The sequence below is a fragment of the Oncorhynchus gorbuscha genome, linkage group LG23 (genome assembly GCF_021184085.1).
Source record: "Oncorhynchus gorbuscha isolate QuinsamMale2020 ecotype Even-year linkage group LG23, OgorEven_v1.0, whole genome shotgun sequence".
Taxonomy (NCBI): domain Eukaryota; kingdom Metazoa; phylum Chordata; class Actinopteri; order Salmoniformes; family Salmonidae; genus Oncorhynchus; species Oncorhynchus gorbuscha.
In genome coordinates this window covers 51,182,251-51,204,938 of record NC_060195.1, presented here as the reverse complement: position 1 = coordinate 51,204,938, position 22,688 = coordinate 51,182,251, and the positions used below count along the sequence as shown (strand labels likewise).

General features: G+C 46.1%; 2 protein-coding genes across 2 annotated transcripts in view; both read right to left on the bottom strand.

Moving 5' to 3' along the window:
• Positions 1–205: 205 nt before the first annotated feature.
• On the bottom strand, positions 206–7,397 carry LOC124011366 (A disintegrin and metalloproteinase with thrombospondin motifs 1-like). Its single transcript, XM_046324677.1, has 8 exons — positions 6,346–7,397; positions 4,914–5,257; positions 4,530–4,662; positions 3,926–4,383; positions 3,245–3,431; positions 2,769–2,947; positions 2,392–2,567; positions 206–2,165 (listed from the first exon to the last, which is right to left on the bottom strand). Exons 1-8 carry the CDS (start codon positions 6,968–6,970, stop codon positions 1,427–1,429), a joined length of 2,841 nt encoding a protein of 946 aa, XP_046180633.1. The 5' UTR covers positions 6,971–7,397; the 3' UTR covers positions 206–1,426.
• Positions 7,398–11,943: 4,546 nt separating this feature from the next.
• The window catches only part of LOC124011589 (A disintegrin and metalloproteinase with thrombospondin motifs 5-like), a 40,765-nt gene continuing 30,020 nt past the window's right edge, over positions 11,944–22,688 (bottom strand). The window contains exons 7-8 of the mRNA XM_046325043.1: positions 20,778–20,953; positions 11,944–14,113 (exon numbers count right to left, since the gene is read on the bottom strand). Coding sequence (XP_046180999.1) covers positions 13,450–14,113; positions 20,778–20,953 — 840 coding nt within the window. The 3' untranslated portion in view covers positions 11,944–13,449. The remainder of the gene's footprint in view (positions 14,114–20,777; positions 20,954–22,688) is intronic.

Genomic DNA, 22,688 nt, shown 5'->3' with positions numbered 1-22,688 from the left:
ATATTGTGGTTGGTGTGTGTGTGTGTGTGTGTGTGTGTGTGTGTGTGTGTGTGTGTGTGTGTGTGTGTGTGTGTGTGTGTGTGTGTGTGTGTGTGTGTGTGTGTGTGTGTGTGTGTGTGTGTGTGTGTGTGTGTGTGTGTGTGTGTGTGTGTGTGTGTGTATGGATGTGTAAGAATACCAAGACACACCACACATGACAACAGTATATAGGTCAACGTGATACTTTATTATTCATAAACCTAGGACCATATATATAATACTGTATAAATACTCTATATACTCTACATCCTTCTGTTATTTCAATATAATAACAAATAAAAATACAACAATAATGATAAAAGCAACAAGATTATACTTAACAACAATAAATAATGTTTGGATATTCTGTACAAAACGTCATCATAAAAAAAAAACCTTCTCAGAAGGCAGGAGACTTACTTATGAAGTAGTAGCAGGAGAGAAGCCACACACCCACGCTTGCTCACACACCTCTTTGGTCTAGGACGGGGCGGAGTGATATGGCTTTGAAATTGGTTTCGTTCAGTCCAGGATGCATCTTGAATAATAAGTGTATTGGAATGAGTCTATTGGGAGATTCTACTGGAATGTTAGCAGCACATATCAACTTGTTCAGGAATGACCGAAGTTGATTGAAATTAACTGTATTGAGTTAGTTTGGTTGCGTACAAAGTCGTATGGATTAGGAGGGACAATCCGGATTGTCTTTTGTTCAGCACCCTTTGAAACAGGAAGTGCCTCCAACTGATACAGGGAGTGGAATGTGTGGCAGTGAGACCATTCATTTGTTTCTAATACATATACATACATCCTCACCCCAAGGTAACCAATTCTGTACAGTGATACATATAGTCCCCCCCCAAGATGTCTGTCCAGTCCAGCTAGGACAGACTGCCCCCCACCCACACACACACACGAACACAAGCATGCCATTGGCACCTAAAGCAGCATGCTTTTTCGAAAGAGAAGTGTCCATTTAAACTCTTCCTCCATCTCAGCTCCACTGACATGGGTGGGGGGTGGAGGGAGGGAGAAGGGCGCAGTGTGCCTGCAATGTGCCCCCGTGCCAGCCCAGCAGGCAACTGCACCAAGTCTATGCGGTGTTCTAGGGGTGGCAGTGCCACGGAGCAGACCCAAACAACACTAAAGTCTAAACTCAAAGTGGCTGGAGGGAGTTGAGAGAGATGTTGTTGGCTCTGCAGTATCACTCAATCAGTCGGCCACTTTGGACCCATTGGACCCCAGAAAACACCCACGAAAGCACTCTGCTTGGGATGTAAACATTCTCATGATAGATCAATGTGTTTTCAGATGCAAAGTTCATGACGATATGGTTGTTTTAGTCTTTTTCTATCTTTCTTTCATGAGTTGTTCTTTAGGGACGTAATAATGAGGTGGGCTGACAAACTTAGCAGGTGCTCTGGTTGCACAAGTCCAGCAGTGGTCGAGGCCTGTCTTTATGGTCGCAGCTCTCGTGGGCGAGTGTACGCCCGTTGTGTCCCACGCAGCGTAGCGGCCGCTTGCGGAACCCGCGGCCACAGCTCTTGGAGCACACCGACCACTCCCCCAGGAACCACGAAGGACAGGGGTCTTGGGCGCAGGGGCATGAAGCCAACGGGCGCAGCTCTTCCGGGCACTCCCTTGATGGCCGCCCTTGGGGATCCAGACACAGCACCTCCCTCAGTTGAGTACCGCCCCCACAGCTCTGCGAGCATGGGCCCCACTCCCGCAGGGTCCACTCAGCTTCCCCCAGCTCCCGGATGGCATTGATGGACTGGCGGCGTGCCACCGTTCCGCCACTAGGTGACGCCAAAACGGGTCTTGGCGTAAAGTAGCTGTATTTGACACGGGGGCGGGGCGAGTCGCCTACAGACAACACCTGGATGGTCAGGGCCTCGGGGAGGGGCGAGAAGCTGCGTAGACGCTCCATGGAGGCAGAGCTACCGCTGTATCGTAGCAAGGCCCCCTTGAGGGCGATGTCTGTTTCGAAAGTCATCAGCTTGTAGTCGCCGTTCAGTAGGTAGGTGCCGTCCTGGCGCAACACTGCCAGGTAGCTGTTGTCATGGCGACCCCCGCCGGGGGCACGTTGCTTCACGTCCAGGTGAGTGGCGCCAGCGGGGATGGTCACAACGTTCTGGTAACCAGGCCTGAGGGACAGAAACACACAAGGGTCAAACATAGCCAAGGGTAAAAAGTTATGCATAAGTGTAAGAGTTAAGTCTAAGAGTAAGAGACTGTGGCAGTGCTAAGAGGTGTGATAGAGATAGATTCATTAGAGAAAGATAGGATTAAATATATTAAATGGGTTCAACTAGAAAACAGTCATTTAAAGTCAAAGATGGCTGTTTTGAGGTCATAGGTCATTGTTCTCACCTGGCACGCTCCAGGGCACCCGACACTTTCTTGCAGGTGGAGCCGTTGCCTCCGCACACGCTGCACTTGTCGAAGCGACGGCTGGAGCCGATGATTCGGTCACAGCCCGCCTTCACACACTGACCCTGCACACACACTGAGGTGGAGTCCGGGCTGCAGGGAGTACCGTCAGCCACCTGACAGTTGCAGAGAAACAGATGTTAGCCTAGTTAGCCTAGACAGCATTAGCTTAGCCTAGTTAGCCTAGAGACAGTGTTAGCCTAGTTAGCCTAGACAGAATTAGCCTAGTTAGCCTAGAAAGTGTTAGCTAGTCTAGCTAGCCTAGATAGTGTTTGTCTACATTTTTGCAAAAGTGTCTGTGGTGTGACCTGACTAACCTTTGGTTTCAGAATGAAGAAGTAGCCCGTGCCCTTGGCCAGGCAAACCAGCTTGCAGCGGTCTTTGGGTGAGACGCCGGCATATTTGGGAACCCACTCCACGCCCTCTCCCGAACCGAACGACACCTGTGCCGAAATATCGTTGTGGGCCAGACACTGCTCCTCGCGGAACGACAGACCTTTAGAGAAAGAGGAATGAAGAGAGAGAGAGAGAGGTGTGATATTCACTGTTAGTTTAGCTTGAGCATTATGTTTACTTTACAGTAGGCTGTGATATTCAAATATGGCTATTCTCGAATGTGTAGAAAGCATAAGTATGGGTACAATATGCAAGTCAGTGGCCTATGTGCCTAAATAAGGATGTATAATATCAAAGTATAAATATATGAATGTGTGTAATAAGAGTAATTAGTGTATTAGCTATGTAATAAGCATGAACTAAGTATGTAATAAGTGAGGCTAGTAGAGGCTCTTACCGTTGCTCTCAGGGCAGATCTCTGTGTTACAGGAGCGATATTGGATCCTCTTGCCCTCGCAGTACTTGCCCCCGTTTTTGGGCAGGGGGCTATCACAGTCCCTGAAGGAGTACTGCACCCCTCCGTTGCAGGTACGGGAGCAGTCTCCCCATGGTCCCCATACACCCCAGGCACCGTTGACTGGGGTCTGCAACAGGAGAGGACGCCATCGTTATTCATAGTCACACACACTAGCCCATATAGGGTAAGAGTTGAGTACCCCTGTTATAGGGGCTAAAGTGAAGGTTACTATTAGCTTTTTAGCTATAGGACTACCTATAGGACTATTGAAATGTTATGAGGTAAGGAGCTTGCTGGTTTTCTGTTCTACTTGATAATGAATTGCACACACCTGGTGTCCCTGGTCTAAATCAGTCTCTGATAACAAGGGAACAATCAAAAATGCAGTGGAACTGGCTTCAAAGTCCAGATTTGAGTTTGAGGGCCCTATAACATTTCAACACTCTAATAGCTAGTCTGATATTAAAAAATACATAACATTGGACCTAATCCAATGTAGCTAAGACTAACCAATCCCAAAGCTGCATTATGCTTCCTTTCCCCCCAATGGACCAATCCCATCACTCCCATTGACTTTAAGATTTTGTCATAGGGCTATGTTATAACAGTCTTAACACCCACCTGGTGACGAGCGGCCTCCGTCTTGCTCAGACACTGTCCTGCCAGGCAGAAGCTGTCATGGCCACACAGCGTCCCATCCGCCCACGGGAAGTTCTTGGTCTGACAGACCAGAAGTCCGTTGGTTGTGGTCACTGTGCACCAGAGTGCCACACATGTGGTACTCAGGTCGGGACAGTGCTGTGACTCCTCCCCGAACGTCAGGCGACATTGGCGGTTGGCGTCGTACACGTTTCCGGGTAGCATGGCAGGGAGCGGCTGGGGCTTGTGGGGCTTGTCCAATAGGCACTGGCCGTGTCCATTGTCCATGAAGGTGGTGACCATGAGGGCGGAGCATGGCGACCACGGCTGGAGTTGGTCCAGGTTGGACAGGGTGGACGCCATCATGTGCGAGCCCCAATGGTCACCGTTGACGCTGGCACACTGCTTGGAATCGTCGTGGGGCATGTTGAACACGTGGCCTAGAGCGCAAAAGATAGGGAAAAATGGAGGGGAGACAAGGGTTGGTTTGGGACTGAGAGAGGAGATGTGTACTGTGTGTGGCTAATGACAGAGATGTGAATATATGGTGCACATGTTTCAGCTTGGCATCAGGGTGGCATCTTACCGAGTTCGTGTGCCACAGTGAATGCCGCCTGCAGCCCGTCGTCCTCGATGATGGAGCAGCTCCGCTCCGGATCGCACACCGTGCCCACATCCGCCATGCCTAGTGTGTCACAGGAGTGGGCGCCGCACAGGTCCTACAGGGGGTGAGAAGGGACAAAACACATCTGTCAAACTCACGGCTTTCCCACATACAGACACAGACACAAAACCGATATCATATAGCAGGACCCTGTTTCAAATCAAAAGTAGCGCACTATATAGTGAATAGGGTGCCATTTGGAAAGCAGAATCAACCCTAGTAGTTGTGAAGGTGTTACCTGTTACCACAGTAAACATTGGTGTAAAAACATTGTGAAAACAGTGCTAAAATGCAAAAGCAACATACCGTTCGGGTGAAGAGCACGGCCGTGTCGTAGTGCTCTGGGTGGCGGTCGCTGGGCGGGTTGTGCTGCCGCTGCCACTGGCAGAAGTTGCGGAGGGTCAGGGCAGCGTTAGACGACACCTGGGGGCCGCTCTCCTCCTCGTAAACCACCAGGAGCTTGACCACGGCTAGGCTGATGGAGTTGTGAATGGTGGGGTGGCGGTAGAGGCGCGATGCCACCGCCATGATGGTCAGCAGGTAGGGCTTGAGGCCGGCACCGTGGAACTCGGCCATGGACTGATCGGCCACGATCATGATCTCCACGAAGCGAGGCGTGGACACGAAGCGCTTTGACCTCTGGTGGTGGGCTGGATGGAAAGAGAGAAGGGAGAGAGGTCAGACAAACTGGCCTAGAATCAAACTTTTAATACTGCTCTCTTGTGAGAGCCTGTTTTCTCTGGTTTAAATTGATGAACTGTTAGACATAAAGATGAAATGTCAACTTGCTTATGGCAAATATCGGGGTAGTCACAAGCGATTTTATGTAAGTTGTACCATGTGATACTACAGGCCAATCACGGGTTTGTAGGCTACAAATGTGTATTTTCTAGGGCAGATGAAGAGCTACTGAGCACTGAGCAGATGATCTCTCCAGATGTGTTTGCTGGTTGGGTGACTCAGCAGCCCCTTACAAAAACTCACATGTATTTCACATGTGATTATTACATATGAAGTGTTCCAAAAACACATGTGGAAATTCACGGGATGTCTTACCATCAGAGGACCTCTTCCTAATGACTACATTCCCAAATTGACTTTCACTAGGCGGAAATTATGCGTGAGAGGGGGAAGAAAAATAATTCTGGGAAAATGTCTTGACAGTGCTGACCTGTAACGTGCAGTACCAGGAGGCGGCGAGACTAGTTTCCACGTATCACCCCCACCAGCCCCCGTCCCAGGCCGGTACCTCCCTCCCTCGTTCACTCCCCGCTCACTTCCTCCGAGCCTTACCCTCCCCCCTCTTGCCTGCGTATACTGTCAAAGCTGAGCCCATTCCCCGTTAACCCTCGTTGTGCACCGGTCAAATTATCGACTTATCCACCCTTACCTCAACATTTAAATATATAGCCTGCGCTGTGTAATTATTAGAGTCTCAGATGTTTGCGTAAAAGGGGTATTTTACGGATCACTCCAAGACAGAAGTTGAGGTAGTTTGGATAGACAAATCCTCCGTTCCAGGAATTGAAGCCCCAGGACACGGCGGGTACAGGAATTGGTCCAGAGTCCATTTCGTTTGCCATACATGATGTAGACACATAACACAACTAAGTGACTATGTGGAACAGCTTGGCTTACTGTTTTTCTTACTAAAATACGTAGGCCTATGAATATGATCTAAAGTCAGCATATTCCGAAATGGATCCAAGTCAAAGGTTTTATAAGAGTTAATGCATACCTGGGTGGTCGGGGTTTGTGGTTCCATGGTTTACTTTTGTCTCCTGATTCTCTGGCAACCTGTCCTCTTCCTCGTTGACCCCGCACTTTGAGCTGCTCTCCTCTGCAAAATATTCCCGACCTCTCCGGCGAATGAGGTGGAGGTCCCCATCCATAGGCTGGTCATCACTCGATTTATTGGGATGGATGAAGTACTCTTCACCTTGGAGGTAGAATCCGCCCCGCAGTCCGTGACACAGGTTGAGAGCAGCTGCGGAGTCCTCCTCCCCGTTCACCGTGCCCGAGAAGAAGCACTGAGTCTCGGCTGCGCTGCTGTCAGATTCCCGCTGCGCCTGCGACTCGGGGCTTCCCACCACATGGAACACAAACCCAGGTGCCAGGAAGGTCTGATCCGGCTCTAGCTTCAAGACCACCCGTTTGCCAAATACGTCCAACCGGTAGACTCGCATCTCCGACTCCTTTTCTCGCTCCTCTACTGAAAGGGTCCGGCCCTGCTCGGCATCCCTCTCGGGCCGAACCGGGTCGAGTCTGACCGGTACAACTGTACTTTCCTCCCATGTGCCGTGCGCCGCTCTCACGCACAGAGCCGTAATCAAACTGAACGAGACGCAAACGAACGACATCATATTCCGTGTCAAACCCTTCTAAGTGGAAGAGAAAACTATATTGAAGTGTCTGGCGGAAGCAAGTAAAATCCGTAAAAGACTCCACTAACAACTAAAAAACATCAGTCCAAGAACTAAAACACCTCCAGTAAATGAAGTAAGTCTAAAAAAAACTAAAACGGAAACAAATCCAGTGCAAAACCCATGCAAAATAGTCTACAGCTCAGACTTCATATCTTGGTGCTTCAAGCTCTAGTCTTATATTCTCTTGCTCGAAAAAAGCTCAGCAATAGATCAATTCCAACTCTTCGGAACGTTGGTGTTTCTTTCAGCCCTGTCTTGAATACTCAACAGCTGTTTGAGTTTCTATGTGACTTCGGGGCAGTAATTGTTTTCTACTGTGCCGTCTAGTTTCTGCTCATATTTCGCATTGAAGGTGGACAGACCCCGGCTCCCTATATATCCCCAAACTCGGGACCACCCCTTCCCGAAGCCGCTTTGATCTTTTAGAGGCAAAATCTCGTGCGCAACAAAACGCAGACATAGAGACGTGCCATAATAATCAATCAATGTGGAGTGGGGCGCGTTTGGCCCAGGAAACTTTTTTTTCCCCTGCTCCGCTTGTAGGCGGGACTACAGCCCTCACTCCTCTCCCCATACCCCATCCTCCCCCTAAATGTTCTAATCATTTACACTAAAAACTCTCATACTTTTCGTCCCTGCTACTTTTACGCGGTGCTCATATAGGCATATAGGCTCATATGGGCTATACCCACACGTTGAATGTAAATTATACTTAATGAGGGTAGAAGTGGTTTATCTGTGGCAGGGTTGTGGTGTCTGTGAAACTGGAGATCTGGGGATAGCATGTCAGACATGGCATCTATAGCACCGGGGCTCGATACCCGGAGGTTGGAGTCGTTTGCATCGCCGCAATGTCAATCGAGCCGTGCGCCGTGGCGGCCTGGTGGGATTCCGTAGCTCTTCGGGGAGAGGGAGCGCAGAGGGGCTGGTGAGTTCTTAAGGTGGAATAGTCCCTTGGACGCATCTCCTCCACTCCACTCTCCGAGGCCGTGGCCCCTCTCCTTGGGCGGACACCCCCCTCCCCTCCCAGCCCCCCCCCCCCACCTCAAACATATGGTGCAAACCGCATCACTTGTGTAAATCCAGAACTCTGGAACCTTCCCAAAATAATTATCGACGGATTACTCGCCCCCTCCTAGTGACCGAGTAATTATTTGCTAATTATTATATATCACGTTTGAATAATGATACATGACACACCAATAATAAAATACAAAACCCAGCCGTGTCTATGTGTAGTAAGTCTATTTACATGTACATTTTAGTCTATTCACCCAGATGACAGGACAGACAAGTGGTACATACCGTATGGGAACAAAACGAGACGTCACAGGTACAGTGCAGGAACACCAATAGCCAAGGGAATAGATCAAGAGATAAGATGGATAAAGTGCCATTCACGGTGGTCTCACCCTTTTAGTGAACTGCGAGTCTGTTATGAATATGGCCTGGCAAGTAGAGTATATGAGGGAAACATTTATAATCAATTCACTAAATGCGTTTTTAACGCATTAGTTGGAGCCCACATCATGCTAATTTAACTTACCATTTCTAGGGGAGAAGCGTGATGGGCCACCTTAAACGCAACAGGTCGGGGAGAGGGAATTAGTTGTCGTGACATAGTTCTCCAACAGATGTCAGGCATGAACCGTGGAAAAAGTATCAAAGGACAATGGCTATGGCTCCACTACTGCCATAAATCCAATACATGGCACATGCTATTTGTGTGCATTGCATGTCACACATGTAAGGGACAAAAATATGAATTGGCTGTATGTAAGATCATAACTTCTATCTTTATTAACCCAGTTATGGAGTCATTAGGGATTCTAAATCATACCCAAAAGGGCCACAAAATGAACAGGGCCATGATACCACCCTCAACTGTACACTTGTGTGGCATAGGAGGGCATTTAGTCCCAATTCTTGTTGAAGGGTCATTGATTGCCAAATCCAGTATCGATGAATTCATCATGTATTACAAATAACATCTTGTCCTGTATGCCTCAGTTGGTAGAGCATGGCACTTGCAACAACAGGATCTGGGGTTCAAATCCCGGGGCCACCCACACAAAAAATGTATACATATGAAACTATAAGTCGCTTTGGATAAAAGAGTCTGCTCGATGGCATATACGGACATGACACCTCTGCTGTCTCTAAATGTCTTATTCTGAGGTCCAATGTTATTTTGGGATCACAAGTGAAGGCAATAGGTTGTTCTTGTTGTTGTTTTTATTGGGTATTACATTTAGGCACAGAAAATGGTTTGCAAGGCGTAGTCATATAGTATTATTGTGTAATTTGTAAGTCGCTCTGGATAAGAGCGTCTGCTAAATGACTTAAATGTAAATGTAAATGTGTAATGTGAAGATCATTTCTTGGTTACAAAAGCACTATAGCCTGCAGATGGCAGCACAACATCACATTTGACTTCAGTGTTCTGACTTCAGTACCACGGGACTGTAACTTCCATCAATGCAAACACTCGACAGGCCACATAGGGACTTACAGTGACTCTACAGCACTCTTACTAGTCCCTAGAAAGGAGCAATAAATTACACTAGAACATAGTGAACATATCAGCAATAGGGGCAATCTGGGATTGCTACGTCAATTTTTCAACTTTTAAATGACTGATCACTGAACCCCATATTGCCCCTGTGAAGGGAGACAGGGCTATTATATAATAGCATATGCAGCTACACCATGATTGTTGTACATATATCAGTTTCTTAAGGGAGTAACAGTTATTACGCTATCTTAGTGGACAAGTCATACGGAGAGATGGAGTCTACTACACAACATTTAGCACGCATATTCATTTATGAGGGCGTGAAGGTACACTACATCCCCATTGGCTATAAAAAGGAATGAATGTCACTACATTCTAGAGTGTGTGTGTGTGTGTGTCAAATCTGACGTTTGCACTTTTGTATATCAAAATCCATCCGCCGCTACTCATCATGGAGCAGTTAATAAAGTAGTCCCTGTGCCCTTTTGATGTCTTCTTAATAGCAACAGGGTAAACACACGCACGCATGCCAGCACTGCACACACGCACCACTTCTACTCTCATCTGACCTGGGATTGTGGTACAATCATCTATCATCATCGTAATCATCATCAATCGCATAGTGAAGAAGTTAAAGACAACACCTTAGTAAATGCAGGTATATGAGGTACAGCCATTGAATAATGAGAAGGGAAGAGCAAGGGTATGGTCTTCCCTGAACTCCATGAGGTGAGGGTGACACTAAACAATAGCCAACTAGGTTTTTATGTTCCTTTTCTTAACTGTGACTTATGCTGTGAATTATAATGGTTATACTTTCATCACCTATCAGTAGTTTTCCCTCTTCTTCACAAAGAGTGGAAATGGTTTTTGAGTTCTTCTCTCCTAGAGGTTATACTGTTGCTGTTATACTGTTGTAGATCGGTGTAGTCTGGCTGTCCGTCTCCATCGTCCATTCCAATTCACAAGATGAAAAATGCCATTCATTGTCATTGAAGAGATTTTTTAATGATTGAACTGGGATTTCAAATCAATTCCTGAATGGACTGATTACCGTACGTTCCATTTGACCCGAGTGCATTGTCACATGCTCTAACAGGAGTAGTTTTGATCACATTGTCATGGGGCACAACTTTCACTGGAACAACTGTATGCATGGTTTCATGACCATAGGCCATAATCTAACAAGACCTGGCAACAAGGCTTTATCCTCTTGTATGTAATGTAAAAAGGCTGAATGAGAGGGAAAGAGAGAGAGAAGATGCTTTTCTACTTTAATTCAAGTCGCCCTTTCAAAATATGTTTCGTACCCCAAGGGTCTTTCCTAGTAAAATTTTAAAAAGTTCTGAACACGTCCAATAAATGAATGAAACAGACAGAGCTTTTAAAAATATACATTTAATTTACATATATTCATGTAGATGACTAGAAAATACACTTTTCTTAAAAATGATTTATTTTGCACAGTCATATTCTTAGTTAAATAGTAAATATGATACAACATTGCCATTATAATAAATAAATTCATCACGTTTTATTTCACATACCAGTTGTACAAACAATAAATTACAAGTTCAGTGCTGTGTTTCTGTCGTTCAACAAAAGGGTCTTTTCCCATGGGAAATGTCAAACAGTAATACATATACAGTATGTGTTTGTGTGTGTGTGTGTGTGTTTGTATGCGTGTGGTTTAATTTTCTTTCCATATTTATGTGTGTGTTCAAAATGTATTCTGTACATATGTGATATTGGTGTTTATATCTAAATGTGTAATTAAGTAATTTGGGGGTGTTGTGTATTCTTTATGTGAATGTGTGTCTGTGCCTGTGTATGAGAAATGAGAAACAGGGAGTTGTGCCTATGTGGCAAGAGCCCATATGTATCCAGTATAATGCATGTCTATCATCACTCTTGAAAAGGTGTGTGATATAGCATTACAAGCTCATGAGGGATAGAGGTATGACGGAGAATGGATGGTAGTGGATGTGAGAGTGAGTGAAAGACTGAGTGTGAGAAATGGATAGCTTAAACAAGAATGTGTAAATATGTTGAATGAGAGATGGAGAGGGTGAGCGAGTGAGAGAGAGATAGATAGAGAGAGATAGAGAGAAAGAGCGAGCGAGCTGTAGAAGTGTATTTGGTCAGGTATGACTGGGATAGTTTCCCTCTTGCTGTATTTGCGAGTATCCAGTGCACACATTGTCATACTAGCAATCATTTATTTTTTTCCTAGACAGACAGACAGACAGACAGACAGACAGACAGACAGACAGACAGACAGACAGACAGACAGACAGACAGACAGACAGACAGACAGACAGACAGACATGGAGAGCCAAAGAAACACAACACACACACACACACACACACACACACACACACACACACACACACACACACACACACACACACACACACACACACACACACACACACACACACACACACACACACACACACACACACACACACACACACACACACACAAATGTCAAGCTTAGCCCCACACATTATGTAATCCCATAAAATTACAACCTTTAACCTCCACAAAGGTCAGAGTTGAAGGGTCACCATGGTCTTTTGGCCCAGAGTCACTCTATAGGTGTCACTGGGCATTGGCAGTTGGTAGTGCTGAGCGATTAGTGCTTTTTGAGGTCGGTTCGGTTTTGGTTCGATTATTAAAATATCAATATTTAAAAAATATATTAAATGCACTATGCATTATGTGGGTTTAATGCTGTAACAATATTTATTCACATTACTTTAATAAAATATTTCAGTTGTTTTTATTACATTTGTTTAATTTTATGATGGCTATGATGTCTGACAAAATCAGTATTTTAGTAGTTCTTAAAAGTAAAATAGGCTGCTGAATACCAACTATCAACCACTTAGATTATGCATTTTCAGGTAGAGATACTTCGCAAAGTAACCGCACATTCTTCTGTACTAACCTAATGTAGCAGGCATAAAAGAAAGAGACAGACCGGACAAGTACGCACGCAATCGATTATCATCATTGTAGTTAATTAGCATGTTTTCTGCACAAAATAATTTCGAATATTGGCCTGTTGGAAACTACAACTCCTTACAACTACATCGCACAGTTCAGGATTCAGTTGATTTATTTCTAGAGAAACTGCCCAATGTACGCATTGACTTCAGAGAAAAAAACATAACTAAATGGAATTCAAATAATTGAAACGAAGTCTGTCAATTAGTTGTTTAAAAACCAAAATAATAAACACAATTTAGGTTAATCGCTCAGCACTAGCTGTTGGGCACAACTCTGCCCCAACTCACTCCATCACTGTGTGTCCATTTTCTGACCTGGGATGTTTGCAGTGCGGTTCAACCCCATTTCTGAACTGGTTACAGTACGGATTGGTTGCTCTTGCTTGTGCCCCCAGCCTACTTCCTGGTCCGCAATCCAAACAGGAAATTGAATAGACCAATCGTATGTGGAGAATCGGCCGTGGGAGGAGCAAGAAGAAAAAGGGGACCCCGAAGGGAAGTGGAGAAAAAGTACCACGCAACAGACTAGTACGGAGGCCCATTGTCCAGAGGTGTGCAGTCACACAAGACAAAGAGACAAAGCGGACAATCATGAAAAACCCACAGTAGCAAGAACATACAGAAAAGCAAACAAAATGTGTCATTAACAGAGGAATACAAACAAAACCTTCAGATAGAGGAGGGATTTGGCAAGTGGGTGGTTGTTGATTGGGTGGCTGCACTATTCGGAAGTGTCCACATGTATCCGTCGTATGTCTGTAGCTATGCCAAGCAGGGCCTGGCATAGTAGGTTGGAGGTAAGGAAGAGGAGGGGTTGACTGTCAATAACCAGTGTCTCTGTCTGTGTGTACCCCCTACTTTCAGGTGAGTCTAGTTTCTGGTCCTTTCAACACTTTTTCACTAGGCATTGTTTGAAGGCGGAGGGGCGGTCGCCCAGAAGGCAACCCTTGGCCAGCTTGGCCTGCGGGTCCTTGCACTGCACCGTGCGGCTCTGCCAGCCCGTGTCACAAGTCCTGGAGCAGATCATCCAGGGACCAGTCACCCACTGGGGCCCAGAGGCCACCGTCGACACCCCTGGGGCTGTAGAGAGAGCCATGGCCGAAAACGGGGCCGCTGTGGTTCTGCTGCTTGATCTTGTAGAGGTGGTTGTTGTAGTAGTGGTGGATGTGGTTGTGGAGGTGTGCGGGGGAGGAGGCGGTGGTGGAGCCAAAACCCGACGGGGCATGAAGAAGCTGTAGCGGATATCCAGGGGCCTCTTGGAGTCCGTGGCCAGAATCTGAACTATAAGGGCCTCTCTGAGGGCCCCAGGGCCCATGCTGTGTAGCCACTCATCCCGCTGGCTCCAGCCACTGTAGTTGAGCACCGAGCCATTGAGGGGGATTACTGTCTCTGAGGTAGAGATCATGAACTTGCCGTTGAGGAGGTAGTCGCCACCGGGACGACGCAGGGCCAGGTAGGCTGTGTACCGGGGCTGATCCTTGGGCTTGTGCTGGCGGACCTTGATGTGGGTGGAGCCCTCTGGGATCTTCACAACGTCAGTGTAGCCCTTACTGCATGGGGGAGGGAGAGAGGGGAGAAAGCAGTTACAGGAGAGTGTTTTACAGGAGATAATTTTACAAACTGACTCATTGGAAAGGTGGCATCCTCCTATGATGGTGCCACGTTGAAAGTCACTGAACTCTTCAGTATGGCCATTCTACTGTCAATGTTTGTCTATGGAGATTGCATAGCTGTGTGCTCAATTTTATAAACTTGTCAGCAACGGGTGTGGTTGAAATAGCAGAATTCACTCATTTGAAGGGGTGTATAATATAGTGTATGTCTATCTTCACCATTAGAAGATGTGATTTAAAATGACAAACTCTTTGACGTACAGTGAAAAGAAAAAGTATGAGAACCCTTTGGAATTACCTGGATTTATGCAGAAATTGGTCATCAAATTTGATCTGATCTTCATCTGAGCCACAACTATAGACAAACATAGTGTGCTTAAACTAATAACTCACAAATTATTGTATTTTTTCTTGTCTATAATGTATACATCATTTAAACATTCGCAGTGTATTTTGGAAAAGATATGTGAAACCCTAGGCTAATAACTTCTCCAAAAGCTAATTGGAGTCAGGAGTCAACTAACCCGGAGTCCAATCAATGAGACGAGATTGGAGATCTTGGTTAGGGCTGCCTTGCCCTATAAAAAACACTCACAAAATTTGAGTTTGCTATTCACAAGAAGCATTGCCTGATGTGAGCCATGCCTCGAACAAAAGAGATCTCAGAAGATCTAAGATTAAGAATTTTTGACTTGCATAAAGCTGGAAAGGGTTACAAAAGTATCTCTAAAAGCCTTGATGTTCATACGGTAAGTCAAATTGTCTATAAATGGAGAAAGTTCAGCACTGCTGCTGAAGGAGTGGCAGTCCTGCAAAGATGACTACAAGAGCACAGCAAAGAATGCTCAGTAAGGTTAAGAAGAATCCTAGTGTCAGCTAAAGACTTACAGAAACCTCTGGAACATGATAACATCTCTGTTGACAAGTCTACGATACGTATAACACTAAACAGGAATGGTGCTCATGGGAGGACTGTCACGCCTTGGTCATTGTATTTTGTGTTTTTGTTATATGTTTGGGTAGGCCAGGGTGTGACATGGGTTTATATGTTGTGTTTCGTATTGGGGTTTTGTATTATTTGGGATCGCGGCTGATTACGGGTGTTGTTAGGCTTGGCTGCCTGAGGCGATTCTCAATTAGAGTCAGGTGCTTATCGTTGTCTCTGATTGGGAACCGTATTTAGGCAGCCTGAGTTTCGCTTTGTATTTCGTGGGTGATTGTTCCTGTCTCTGTGTTATAGTCACCAGATAGGCTGTAATTAGTTTCACGTTCCGTTTGTTGTTTTTGTCTTTAGTTATTTCATGTATCGTTTCGTTTTCTTCATTAAAGATCATGAGTAACAAACACGCTGCATTTCGGTCCGACTCTCTTCCTTCAACAGACTAACGTCGTTACAGAATCACTCACCACTCACGGACCGAGCAGTGTGTAAACTGGCAGGAGCTAAAGGAGGACGTTATGGACGGTACAGGCATGGATTATACGACGTGGGAAGAAATCGACAGGTGGGCGGCCGACCCAGAGAGTGCAGGCGCCCGCCTGGGATTCGCTTCAGCAGTGCGAAGAGGGCTACAGGCGAATGGAGTCAAAAAGGAAAACACGGCGACGCAGAGCGAAAACCGAAAGTAACCCCCAATTATTTATTGGGGGAGGGCGCAGAGAGAGAGTGGCTGAGTCAGGGTTCAGACCTGAGCCAACTCTCCCTGTTAATCGGGAAGAGCAGATGCAGTGGGAGAGGCTGCACCACTTGGAGAATTTGACATGGGAGGAGGAATTAGACGGTAAAGGACCCTGGGCTCAGCCTGGAGAATATCGCCGTCCCAAGGAAGAAATAGAAGCGGATAAAGCGGAGAGGCGCTGGTATGAGGAGGCAGCACGGCGACGCGGTTGGAAGCCTGAAAAGCAGCCCAAAAAAATTATTGGGGGGAGGCTAGAAGGGAGTATGGTTATGCCTGGTAGGAGACCTGCGCAAACTCCCTGTGCTCACCGTTGGGCTAGAGAGACCGGGCAGGCACCGTGTTATGCTATGGAGCGCACTGTGTTTCCAGTGCGGGTGCAGAGCCAGGTGCGGCACATACCAGCCCTTCCTATTGGCCGGGCTAGAGTGGGCATCGAGCCAGGTAAGCTTGGGCAGGCTCGGTGCTCAAGAGCTCCAGTGCGCCTGCACGGTCCGGTCTATCCAGAGCCACCTCCACACACCAGTCCTCCGGTAGCAGCTCCCCGCACCAGGCTTCCTGTGCATGTCCTCGATCCAGTACCACCAGTTCCAGCACCACGCACCAGGCCTCCAGTGCGCCTCGCCTATTCAGCGCAGCCAGCGCTTTTCTCCTCTCCTGCGCTGTCGGAGTCTCCCGCCTGTTTAGCGCAGCCAGAGCTTTTCTCCTCTCCTGCGCTGCCGGAGTCTCCCGTCTGCCCAGCGCCGCCAGTGCTCCCAGTCTGCCCAGCGCCGCCAGTGCTCCCAGTCTGCCCAGCGCCGCCAGTGCTCCCAGTCTGCCCAGCGCCACCAGTGCTCCCAGTCTGCCCAGCGCCGCCAGTCTGCCCAGCGCCGCCAGTGCTCCCAGTCTGCCCAGCGCCGCCAGTGCTCCCAGTCTGCCCAGCGCCGCCAGTGCTCCCAGTCTCCCCAGCGCCGCCAGTCAGCCCAGCGCCGCCAGACAACCAGTCTCTTCCAGATCTGCCAGACAACCAGTCTCTTCCAGATCTGCCAGACAACCAGTCTCTTCCAGATCTGCCAGACAACCAGTCTCTTCCAGATCTGCCAGACAACCAGTCTCTTCCAGATCTGCTTGTCAACCTGAATCTTCCAGTTCCGCCAGCCAGCCAGGATTTACCGGAGCCTACTACCTGCCTGAGCTTCATCTCAGTACTGGGCTTCCGCTCAGTACTGGGCTTCCTCTCAGTACTGGGCTTCCTCTCAGTACTGGGCTTCCCCTCAGTCCCGGGCTACCCCTCAGTCCCGGGCTGCTTCTGTCCCGAGCTGCCCCTCTGTCCCGAGCTGCCCCTCTGTCCCGAGCTGCCCCTCTGTCCCGAGCTGCCCCTCAGTCCCGAGATGCCCATCAGTCACGAGCTGCTCCTCAGTTATGTGGGGATCTGGGTGAGGACTATTAGGCCATGGTCGGCGGAGAGGGTGGATTATCCCAGGACGCGAAGGGGAGGAACAAGGACATTTATGGAGTGGGTTCCACGTCCCGAGCCGGAACCGCCACCATGGACAGACGCCCACCCGGACCCTCCCTATGCTTTTGAGGTGCGTCCGGGAGTCCGCACCTCAGGGGGGTTGTCACGCCTTGGTCATTGTATTTTGTGTTTGTGTTAAATTTTTGGGTAGGCCAGGGTGTGACATGGGTTTAAATGTTGTGTTTCGTATTGGGGTTTTGTATTATTTGGGATCGCGGCTGATTAGGGGTGTTGTTAGGCTTGGCTGCCTGAGGCGATTCTCAATTAGAGTCAGGTGCTTATCGTTGTCTCTGATTGGGAACCGTATTTAGGCAGCCTGAGTTTCGCTTTGTATTTCCTGGGTGATTGTTCCTGTCTCTGTGTTATAGTCACCAGATAGGCTGTAATTAGTTTCACGTTCCGTTTGTTTTTTAAATATTTAGTTATTTCATGTATCGTTTCGTTTTCTTCATTAAAGATCATGAGTAACAAACACGCTGCATTTCGGTCCGACTCTCTTTCTTCAACAGACGAACGTCGTTACAAGGACACCACGGAAGAAGCCACTGCTGTCCAAAAAAAACATTACTGCACGTCTGAAGTTTGAAAAATGTGCACCTGGATGTTCAAAATATTCTGTTTACAAATGAAACTACAGTTGAGATGTTTGGAAGGAACACACAACACTATGTGTGGAGACAAAATAAACAGCACACCAACATCAAAACCTCATCCCAGCTGTAAAGTATGGTGGAGGGAGCATCATGGTTTGGGGCTGCTTTGCTGCCTCAGGGCCTGGACAGCTTGCTAAAAATGAATTAGAAAGTTTATCAAGACATTTTGCAGGAGAATGTTAGGCTATCTGTCTGCCAATTGAAGCTCAACAGAAGTTGCGACAGGACAACGACCCAAAACACAGAAATAAATCAACAACCGAATGGGTTCAACAGAAGAAAATACACCTTCTGGAGTGGCCCAGTCAAAGTCCTGACCTCAACCCGATTAAGATGCTGTGGCATGACCTCAAGAGAACAGTTCACACCAGACATCCCAAGAATATTGCTGAACTGGAACAGTTTTGTACAGAGGAATGGTCTAAAATTCGTCCTGACTGGTATGCAGGTCTGATCCGCAACAACAGAAAATGTTTGGTTGAGGTTATTACTGCCAAAGGAGGGTCAACCGGTTATTAAATCCAAGTTCACATACTTTTCCCACCCTGCACTGTGAATGTTTACACGGTGTGTTCAATAAATGTGTGTTATTAGTTGAAACCGACTGTGTTTGTCTATTGTTGTGACCTAGATGAAGATCAGATCAAATTTTAGGACCAATTTATACAGAAAACCAGGTATTTCCAAAGGGTTCAAACTTTTTCTTGCCACTGTATAGGGAGATGAGGGAGAAGGGTGGATGTGAGAGAGTGAAAGAGTGAGTGTGCGAAATGTATATCTTTAAAACCTGTTGGTACTAGGGGGCATTTTCATTTTTGAAAAAAAAAACGTTCCCGTTTTAAACGGGATATTTTGTCAGGAAAAGATGCTAGAATATGCATATAATTGACAGCTTTCGATAGAAAACACTCTAACGTTTCCAAAACTGTAAGGATATTGTCTGTGAGTGTAACGGATGTGAAACGGCTAGCTTAGTTAGCGGTGCGCGCTAAATAGCGTTTCAATTGGTTACGTCACTTGCTCTGAGACCTTGAAGTAGTAGTTCCCCTTGCTCTGCAAGGGCCGCGGCTCTTGTCGAGCGATGGGTAACGATGCTTCGAGGGTGAATGTTGTCGTTGTGTGCAGAAGGTCTCTGGTTTGCGCCCGGGTATGGGCGAGGGGACGGTTTAAAATTATACTGTTACATTGATGCCGTGACCCGGATTACTGGTTGCTGCGGAGGAAGGTCAAAAGGAGGGTGAGTGTAACGGATGTGAAACGGCTAGCTTAGTTAGCGGTGCGCGCTAAATAGCTTTTCAATCGGTTACGTCACTTGCTCTGAGACCTTGAAGTAGTAGTTCCCCTTGCTCTGCAAGGGCCGCGGCTCTTGTGGAGCGATGGGTAACGATGCTTCGAGGGTGAATGTTGTCGTTGTGTGCAGAAGGTCCCTGGTTCGCACCCGGGTATGGGCAAGGGGACGGTTTAAAATTATACTGTTACATGAGTATAACAGAACTGATGTTGCAGGCGAAAGCCTGAGAAAAATCCAATCCGGAAGTGCCCCAGGTTTTGAAAGCGCTGCGTTCCAATGACTCCCTATTTGGCTGTGAATGTACCATCAATGAGCTTACGCTTTCTACGTATTCCCCAAGGTGTCTACAGCATTGTGACGTAGTTTTACGCATTTCTGATGAAGAATAGCCGTAGGCGTCCACATTGCGTAAGTGGTCACATGGTGGCTCCGAGACAGATTCTCACGTAAAATACAGAGGTAGCCATTACTCCAATCGGTTCTAGTGAAAAACGAATTGTCCAGACGGAAATATTATCGAATAGATATTAGAAAAACACCTTGAGGATGGATTCTAAACAACGTTTGCCATGTTTCTGTCGATATTATGGAGCTAATTTGGAATATATTTTCGGCGTTGTGGTGACCGCAATTTCCGGGCGATTTCTCAGCCAAACGTGAAGAACAAACGGAGCTGTTTCACCTAAAAAATAATATTTTGGGAAAAAATGAACTTTAGCTATCTACCTGGGAGTCTCTTGAGGGAAAACATCTGAAGTTCATCAAAGGTAAACCATTTAATTAGATTGCTTTTCTGATTTCCGTGACAAGGTTGCCTGCTGCTAGCAAGGCATAATGCTATGCTAGGTTATGATAAACTTACACAAATGCTTGTCTAGCATTGGCTGTAAAGCATATTTTGAAAATCTGAGATGACAGGGTGATTAACAAAAGGCTAAGCTGTGTTCCAATATATTTCACTTGTGATTTTCATGAATAGGAAGATTTTCTAGGAAGATTTATGTCCGTTGCGTTATGCTAATTCGTGTCAGGCAATGATTACGTTCCCGGATCCGGGTTTGAGAGTCACAAGAAGTTTTAAGAAGAATGTGTCAATGTGTCGAATGAAAGCTGTCTTTCTCTCCAATCTATAGACCATTCCTTCAAATGTACTAAAGATGTACAGATGTGTTAAAATACAGTTTACTCGCACACATTCACTTTACAATTGTGTGTAACGGAGCGGAATGTTTTTATTTTTCAAAATTGTTTGAACGGCTATTTTTACCTATATGCACCTGCAACTTACTACAGGTGAGAGAAATTACACAATTAACAAGAATCATTGCCTCCAAACAAATTATTTAGAATTTTGAATAATTAAGTAAAGGCCATTTTTGATTTTGATTTGGTATTTTCTTGGTGCTGCGCATCTGACGTGAAGTGAAGTGTTTTTTTCAGAAGTGGTTTTTCAATTTCAGTGTGTGTATGTGGATTCCCTTACCTCATCTTGGTGAAGTTGCCTATCACTCTGATGCAGCCGGTGCTGTCCCCTCCACAGATGCCACACTTGTCAAACTGCAGCTTGGAGCCGATGATGCCATCACAGCCGGTACGTACACACTTGCCCTTCACACACACTGAGCTGCTGTACGGTCGACATTCTGTCCCGTCCACCACCTGGAGAAGGAGATATTAGCATATTGGTTGTTGGTTGAGGCTCGCCTCGTAGGAGATTGTTGCTGATTACTGCCGAGGTGTGGTGGTCTCACAGGCACTTATAGCTGCAGAAGCATTACCCAGGTGGGTGCTACAGATTTGGTGGTAGATGTTTTAGCCTACCTACAAAGGAGGAGTAGCTGTGAACTTCAATGACAAGAGACTGTTATTTTTCTCTCGCTGGCTGTATGATGAACTATCGACGCCACCTGCACTCAACTCTACTTTACTGAACTGCGTCATTATTTATATGTGGTAGACCATCTCCTTGAAATATATATTTTTAAAGCGACTTTGAGATTCTGTATGAATAGCGGTACATAAAATAAATCTATCATCTTCATCATCATCATCATGGATATATTATCATGTACAGTGCCTTCAGAAAGTATTCACACCCCTTGACTTTTTACATTTTTTTGTTGTGTTACAGCCTGATCACACACAATACCCCATAATGTCAAAGTGGAATTTTGTTTGTAGAACATTTTTTAAATTAAAACAATTAAAAGCTGAAATGTCTTGAGTCAATAAATATTCAACCCCTTTGTTATGGCAAGCCGAAATAAGTTCTGGAGTAAAAAATTGCTTAAAACACATAAGTTGCATGGACTCATTCTGTGTTCAATAATAGTGGTTAATATGACTTTTGAATGACAAACCCATCACTGTACCCCACACATACAATTACAGTGCCTTGCGAAATTATTCGGCCCCCTTGAACTTTGCAACCTTTTGCCACATTTCAGGCTTCAAACATAAAGATATAAAACTGTATTTTATTTGTGAAGAATCAACAACAATTGGGACACAATCATGAAGTGGAACGACATTTATTGGATATTTCAAACTTTTTTAACAAATCAAAAACTGAAAAATTGGGCGTGCAAAATTATTCAGCCCCCTTAAGTTAATACTTTGTAGCGCCACCTTTTGCTGCGATTACAGCTGTAAGTCGCTTGGGGTATGTCTCTATCAGTTTTGCACATCGAGAGACTGAATTTTTTTCCCATTCCTCCTTGCAAAACACCTCGAGCTCAGTGAGGTTGGATGGAGGGGTATTTGTGAACAGCAGTTTTCAGTTATTTCCACAGATTCTCGATTGGATTCAGGTCTGGACTTTGACTTGGCCATTCTAACATCTGGATATGTTTATTTTTAAACCATTCCATTGTAGATTTTGCTTTATGTTTTGGATCATTGTCTTGTTGGAAGACAAATCTCCCTCCCAGTCTCAGGTCTTTTGCAGACTCCATCAGGTTTTCTTCCAGAATGGTCCTGTATTTGGCTCCATCCATCTTCCCATCAATTTTAACCATCTTCCCTGTCCCTGCTGAAGAAAAGCAGGCCCAAACCATGATGCTGCCACCACCATGTTTGACAGTGGGGATGGTGTGTTCAGGGTGATGAGCTGTGTTGCTTTTACGCCAAACATATCGTTTTGCATTGTTGCCAAAAAGTTCAATTTTGGTTTCATCTGACCAGAGCACCTTCTTCCACATGTTTGGTGTGTCTCCCAGGTTGCTTGTGGTAAACTTTAAACGACACTTTTTATGGATATCTTTAAGAAATGGCTTTCTTCTTGCCACTCTTCCATAATGGCCAGATTTGTGCAATATACGACTGATTGTTGTCCTATGGACAGAGTCTCCCACCTCAGCTGTAGATCTCTTTAGTTCATCCAGAGTGATCATGG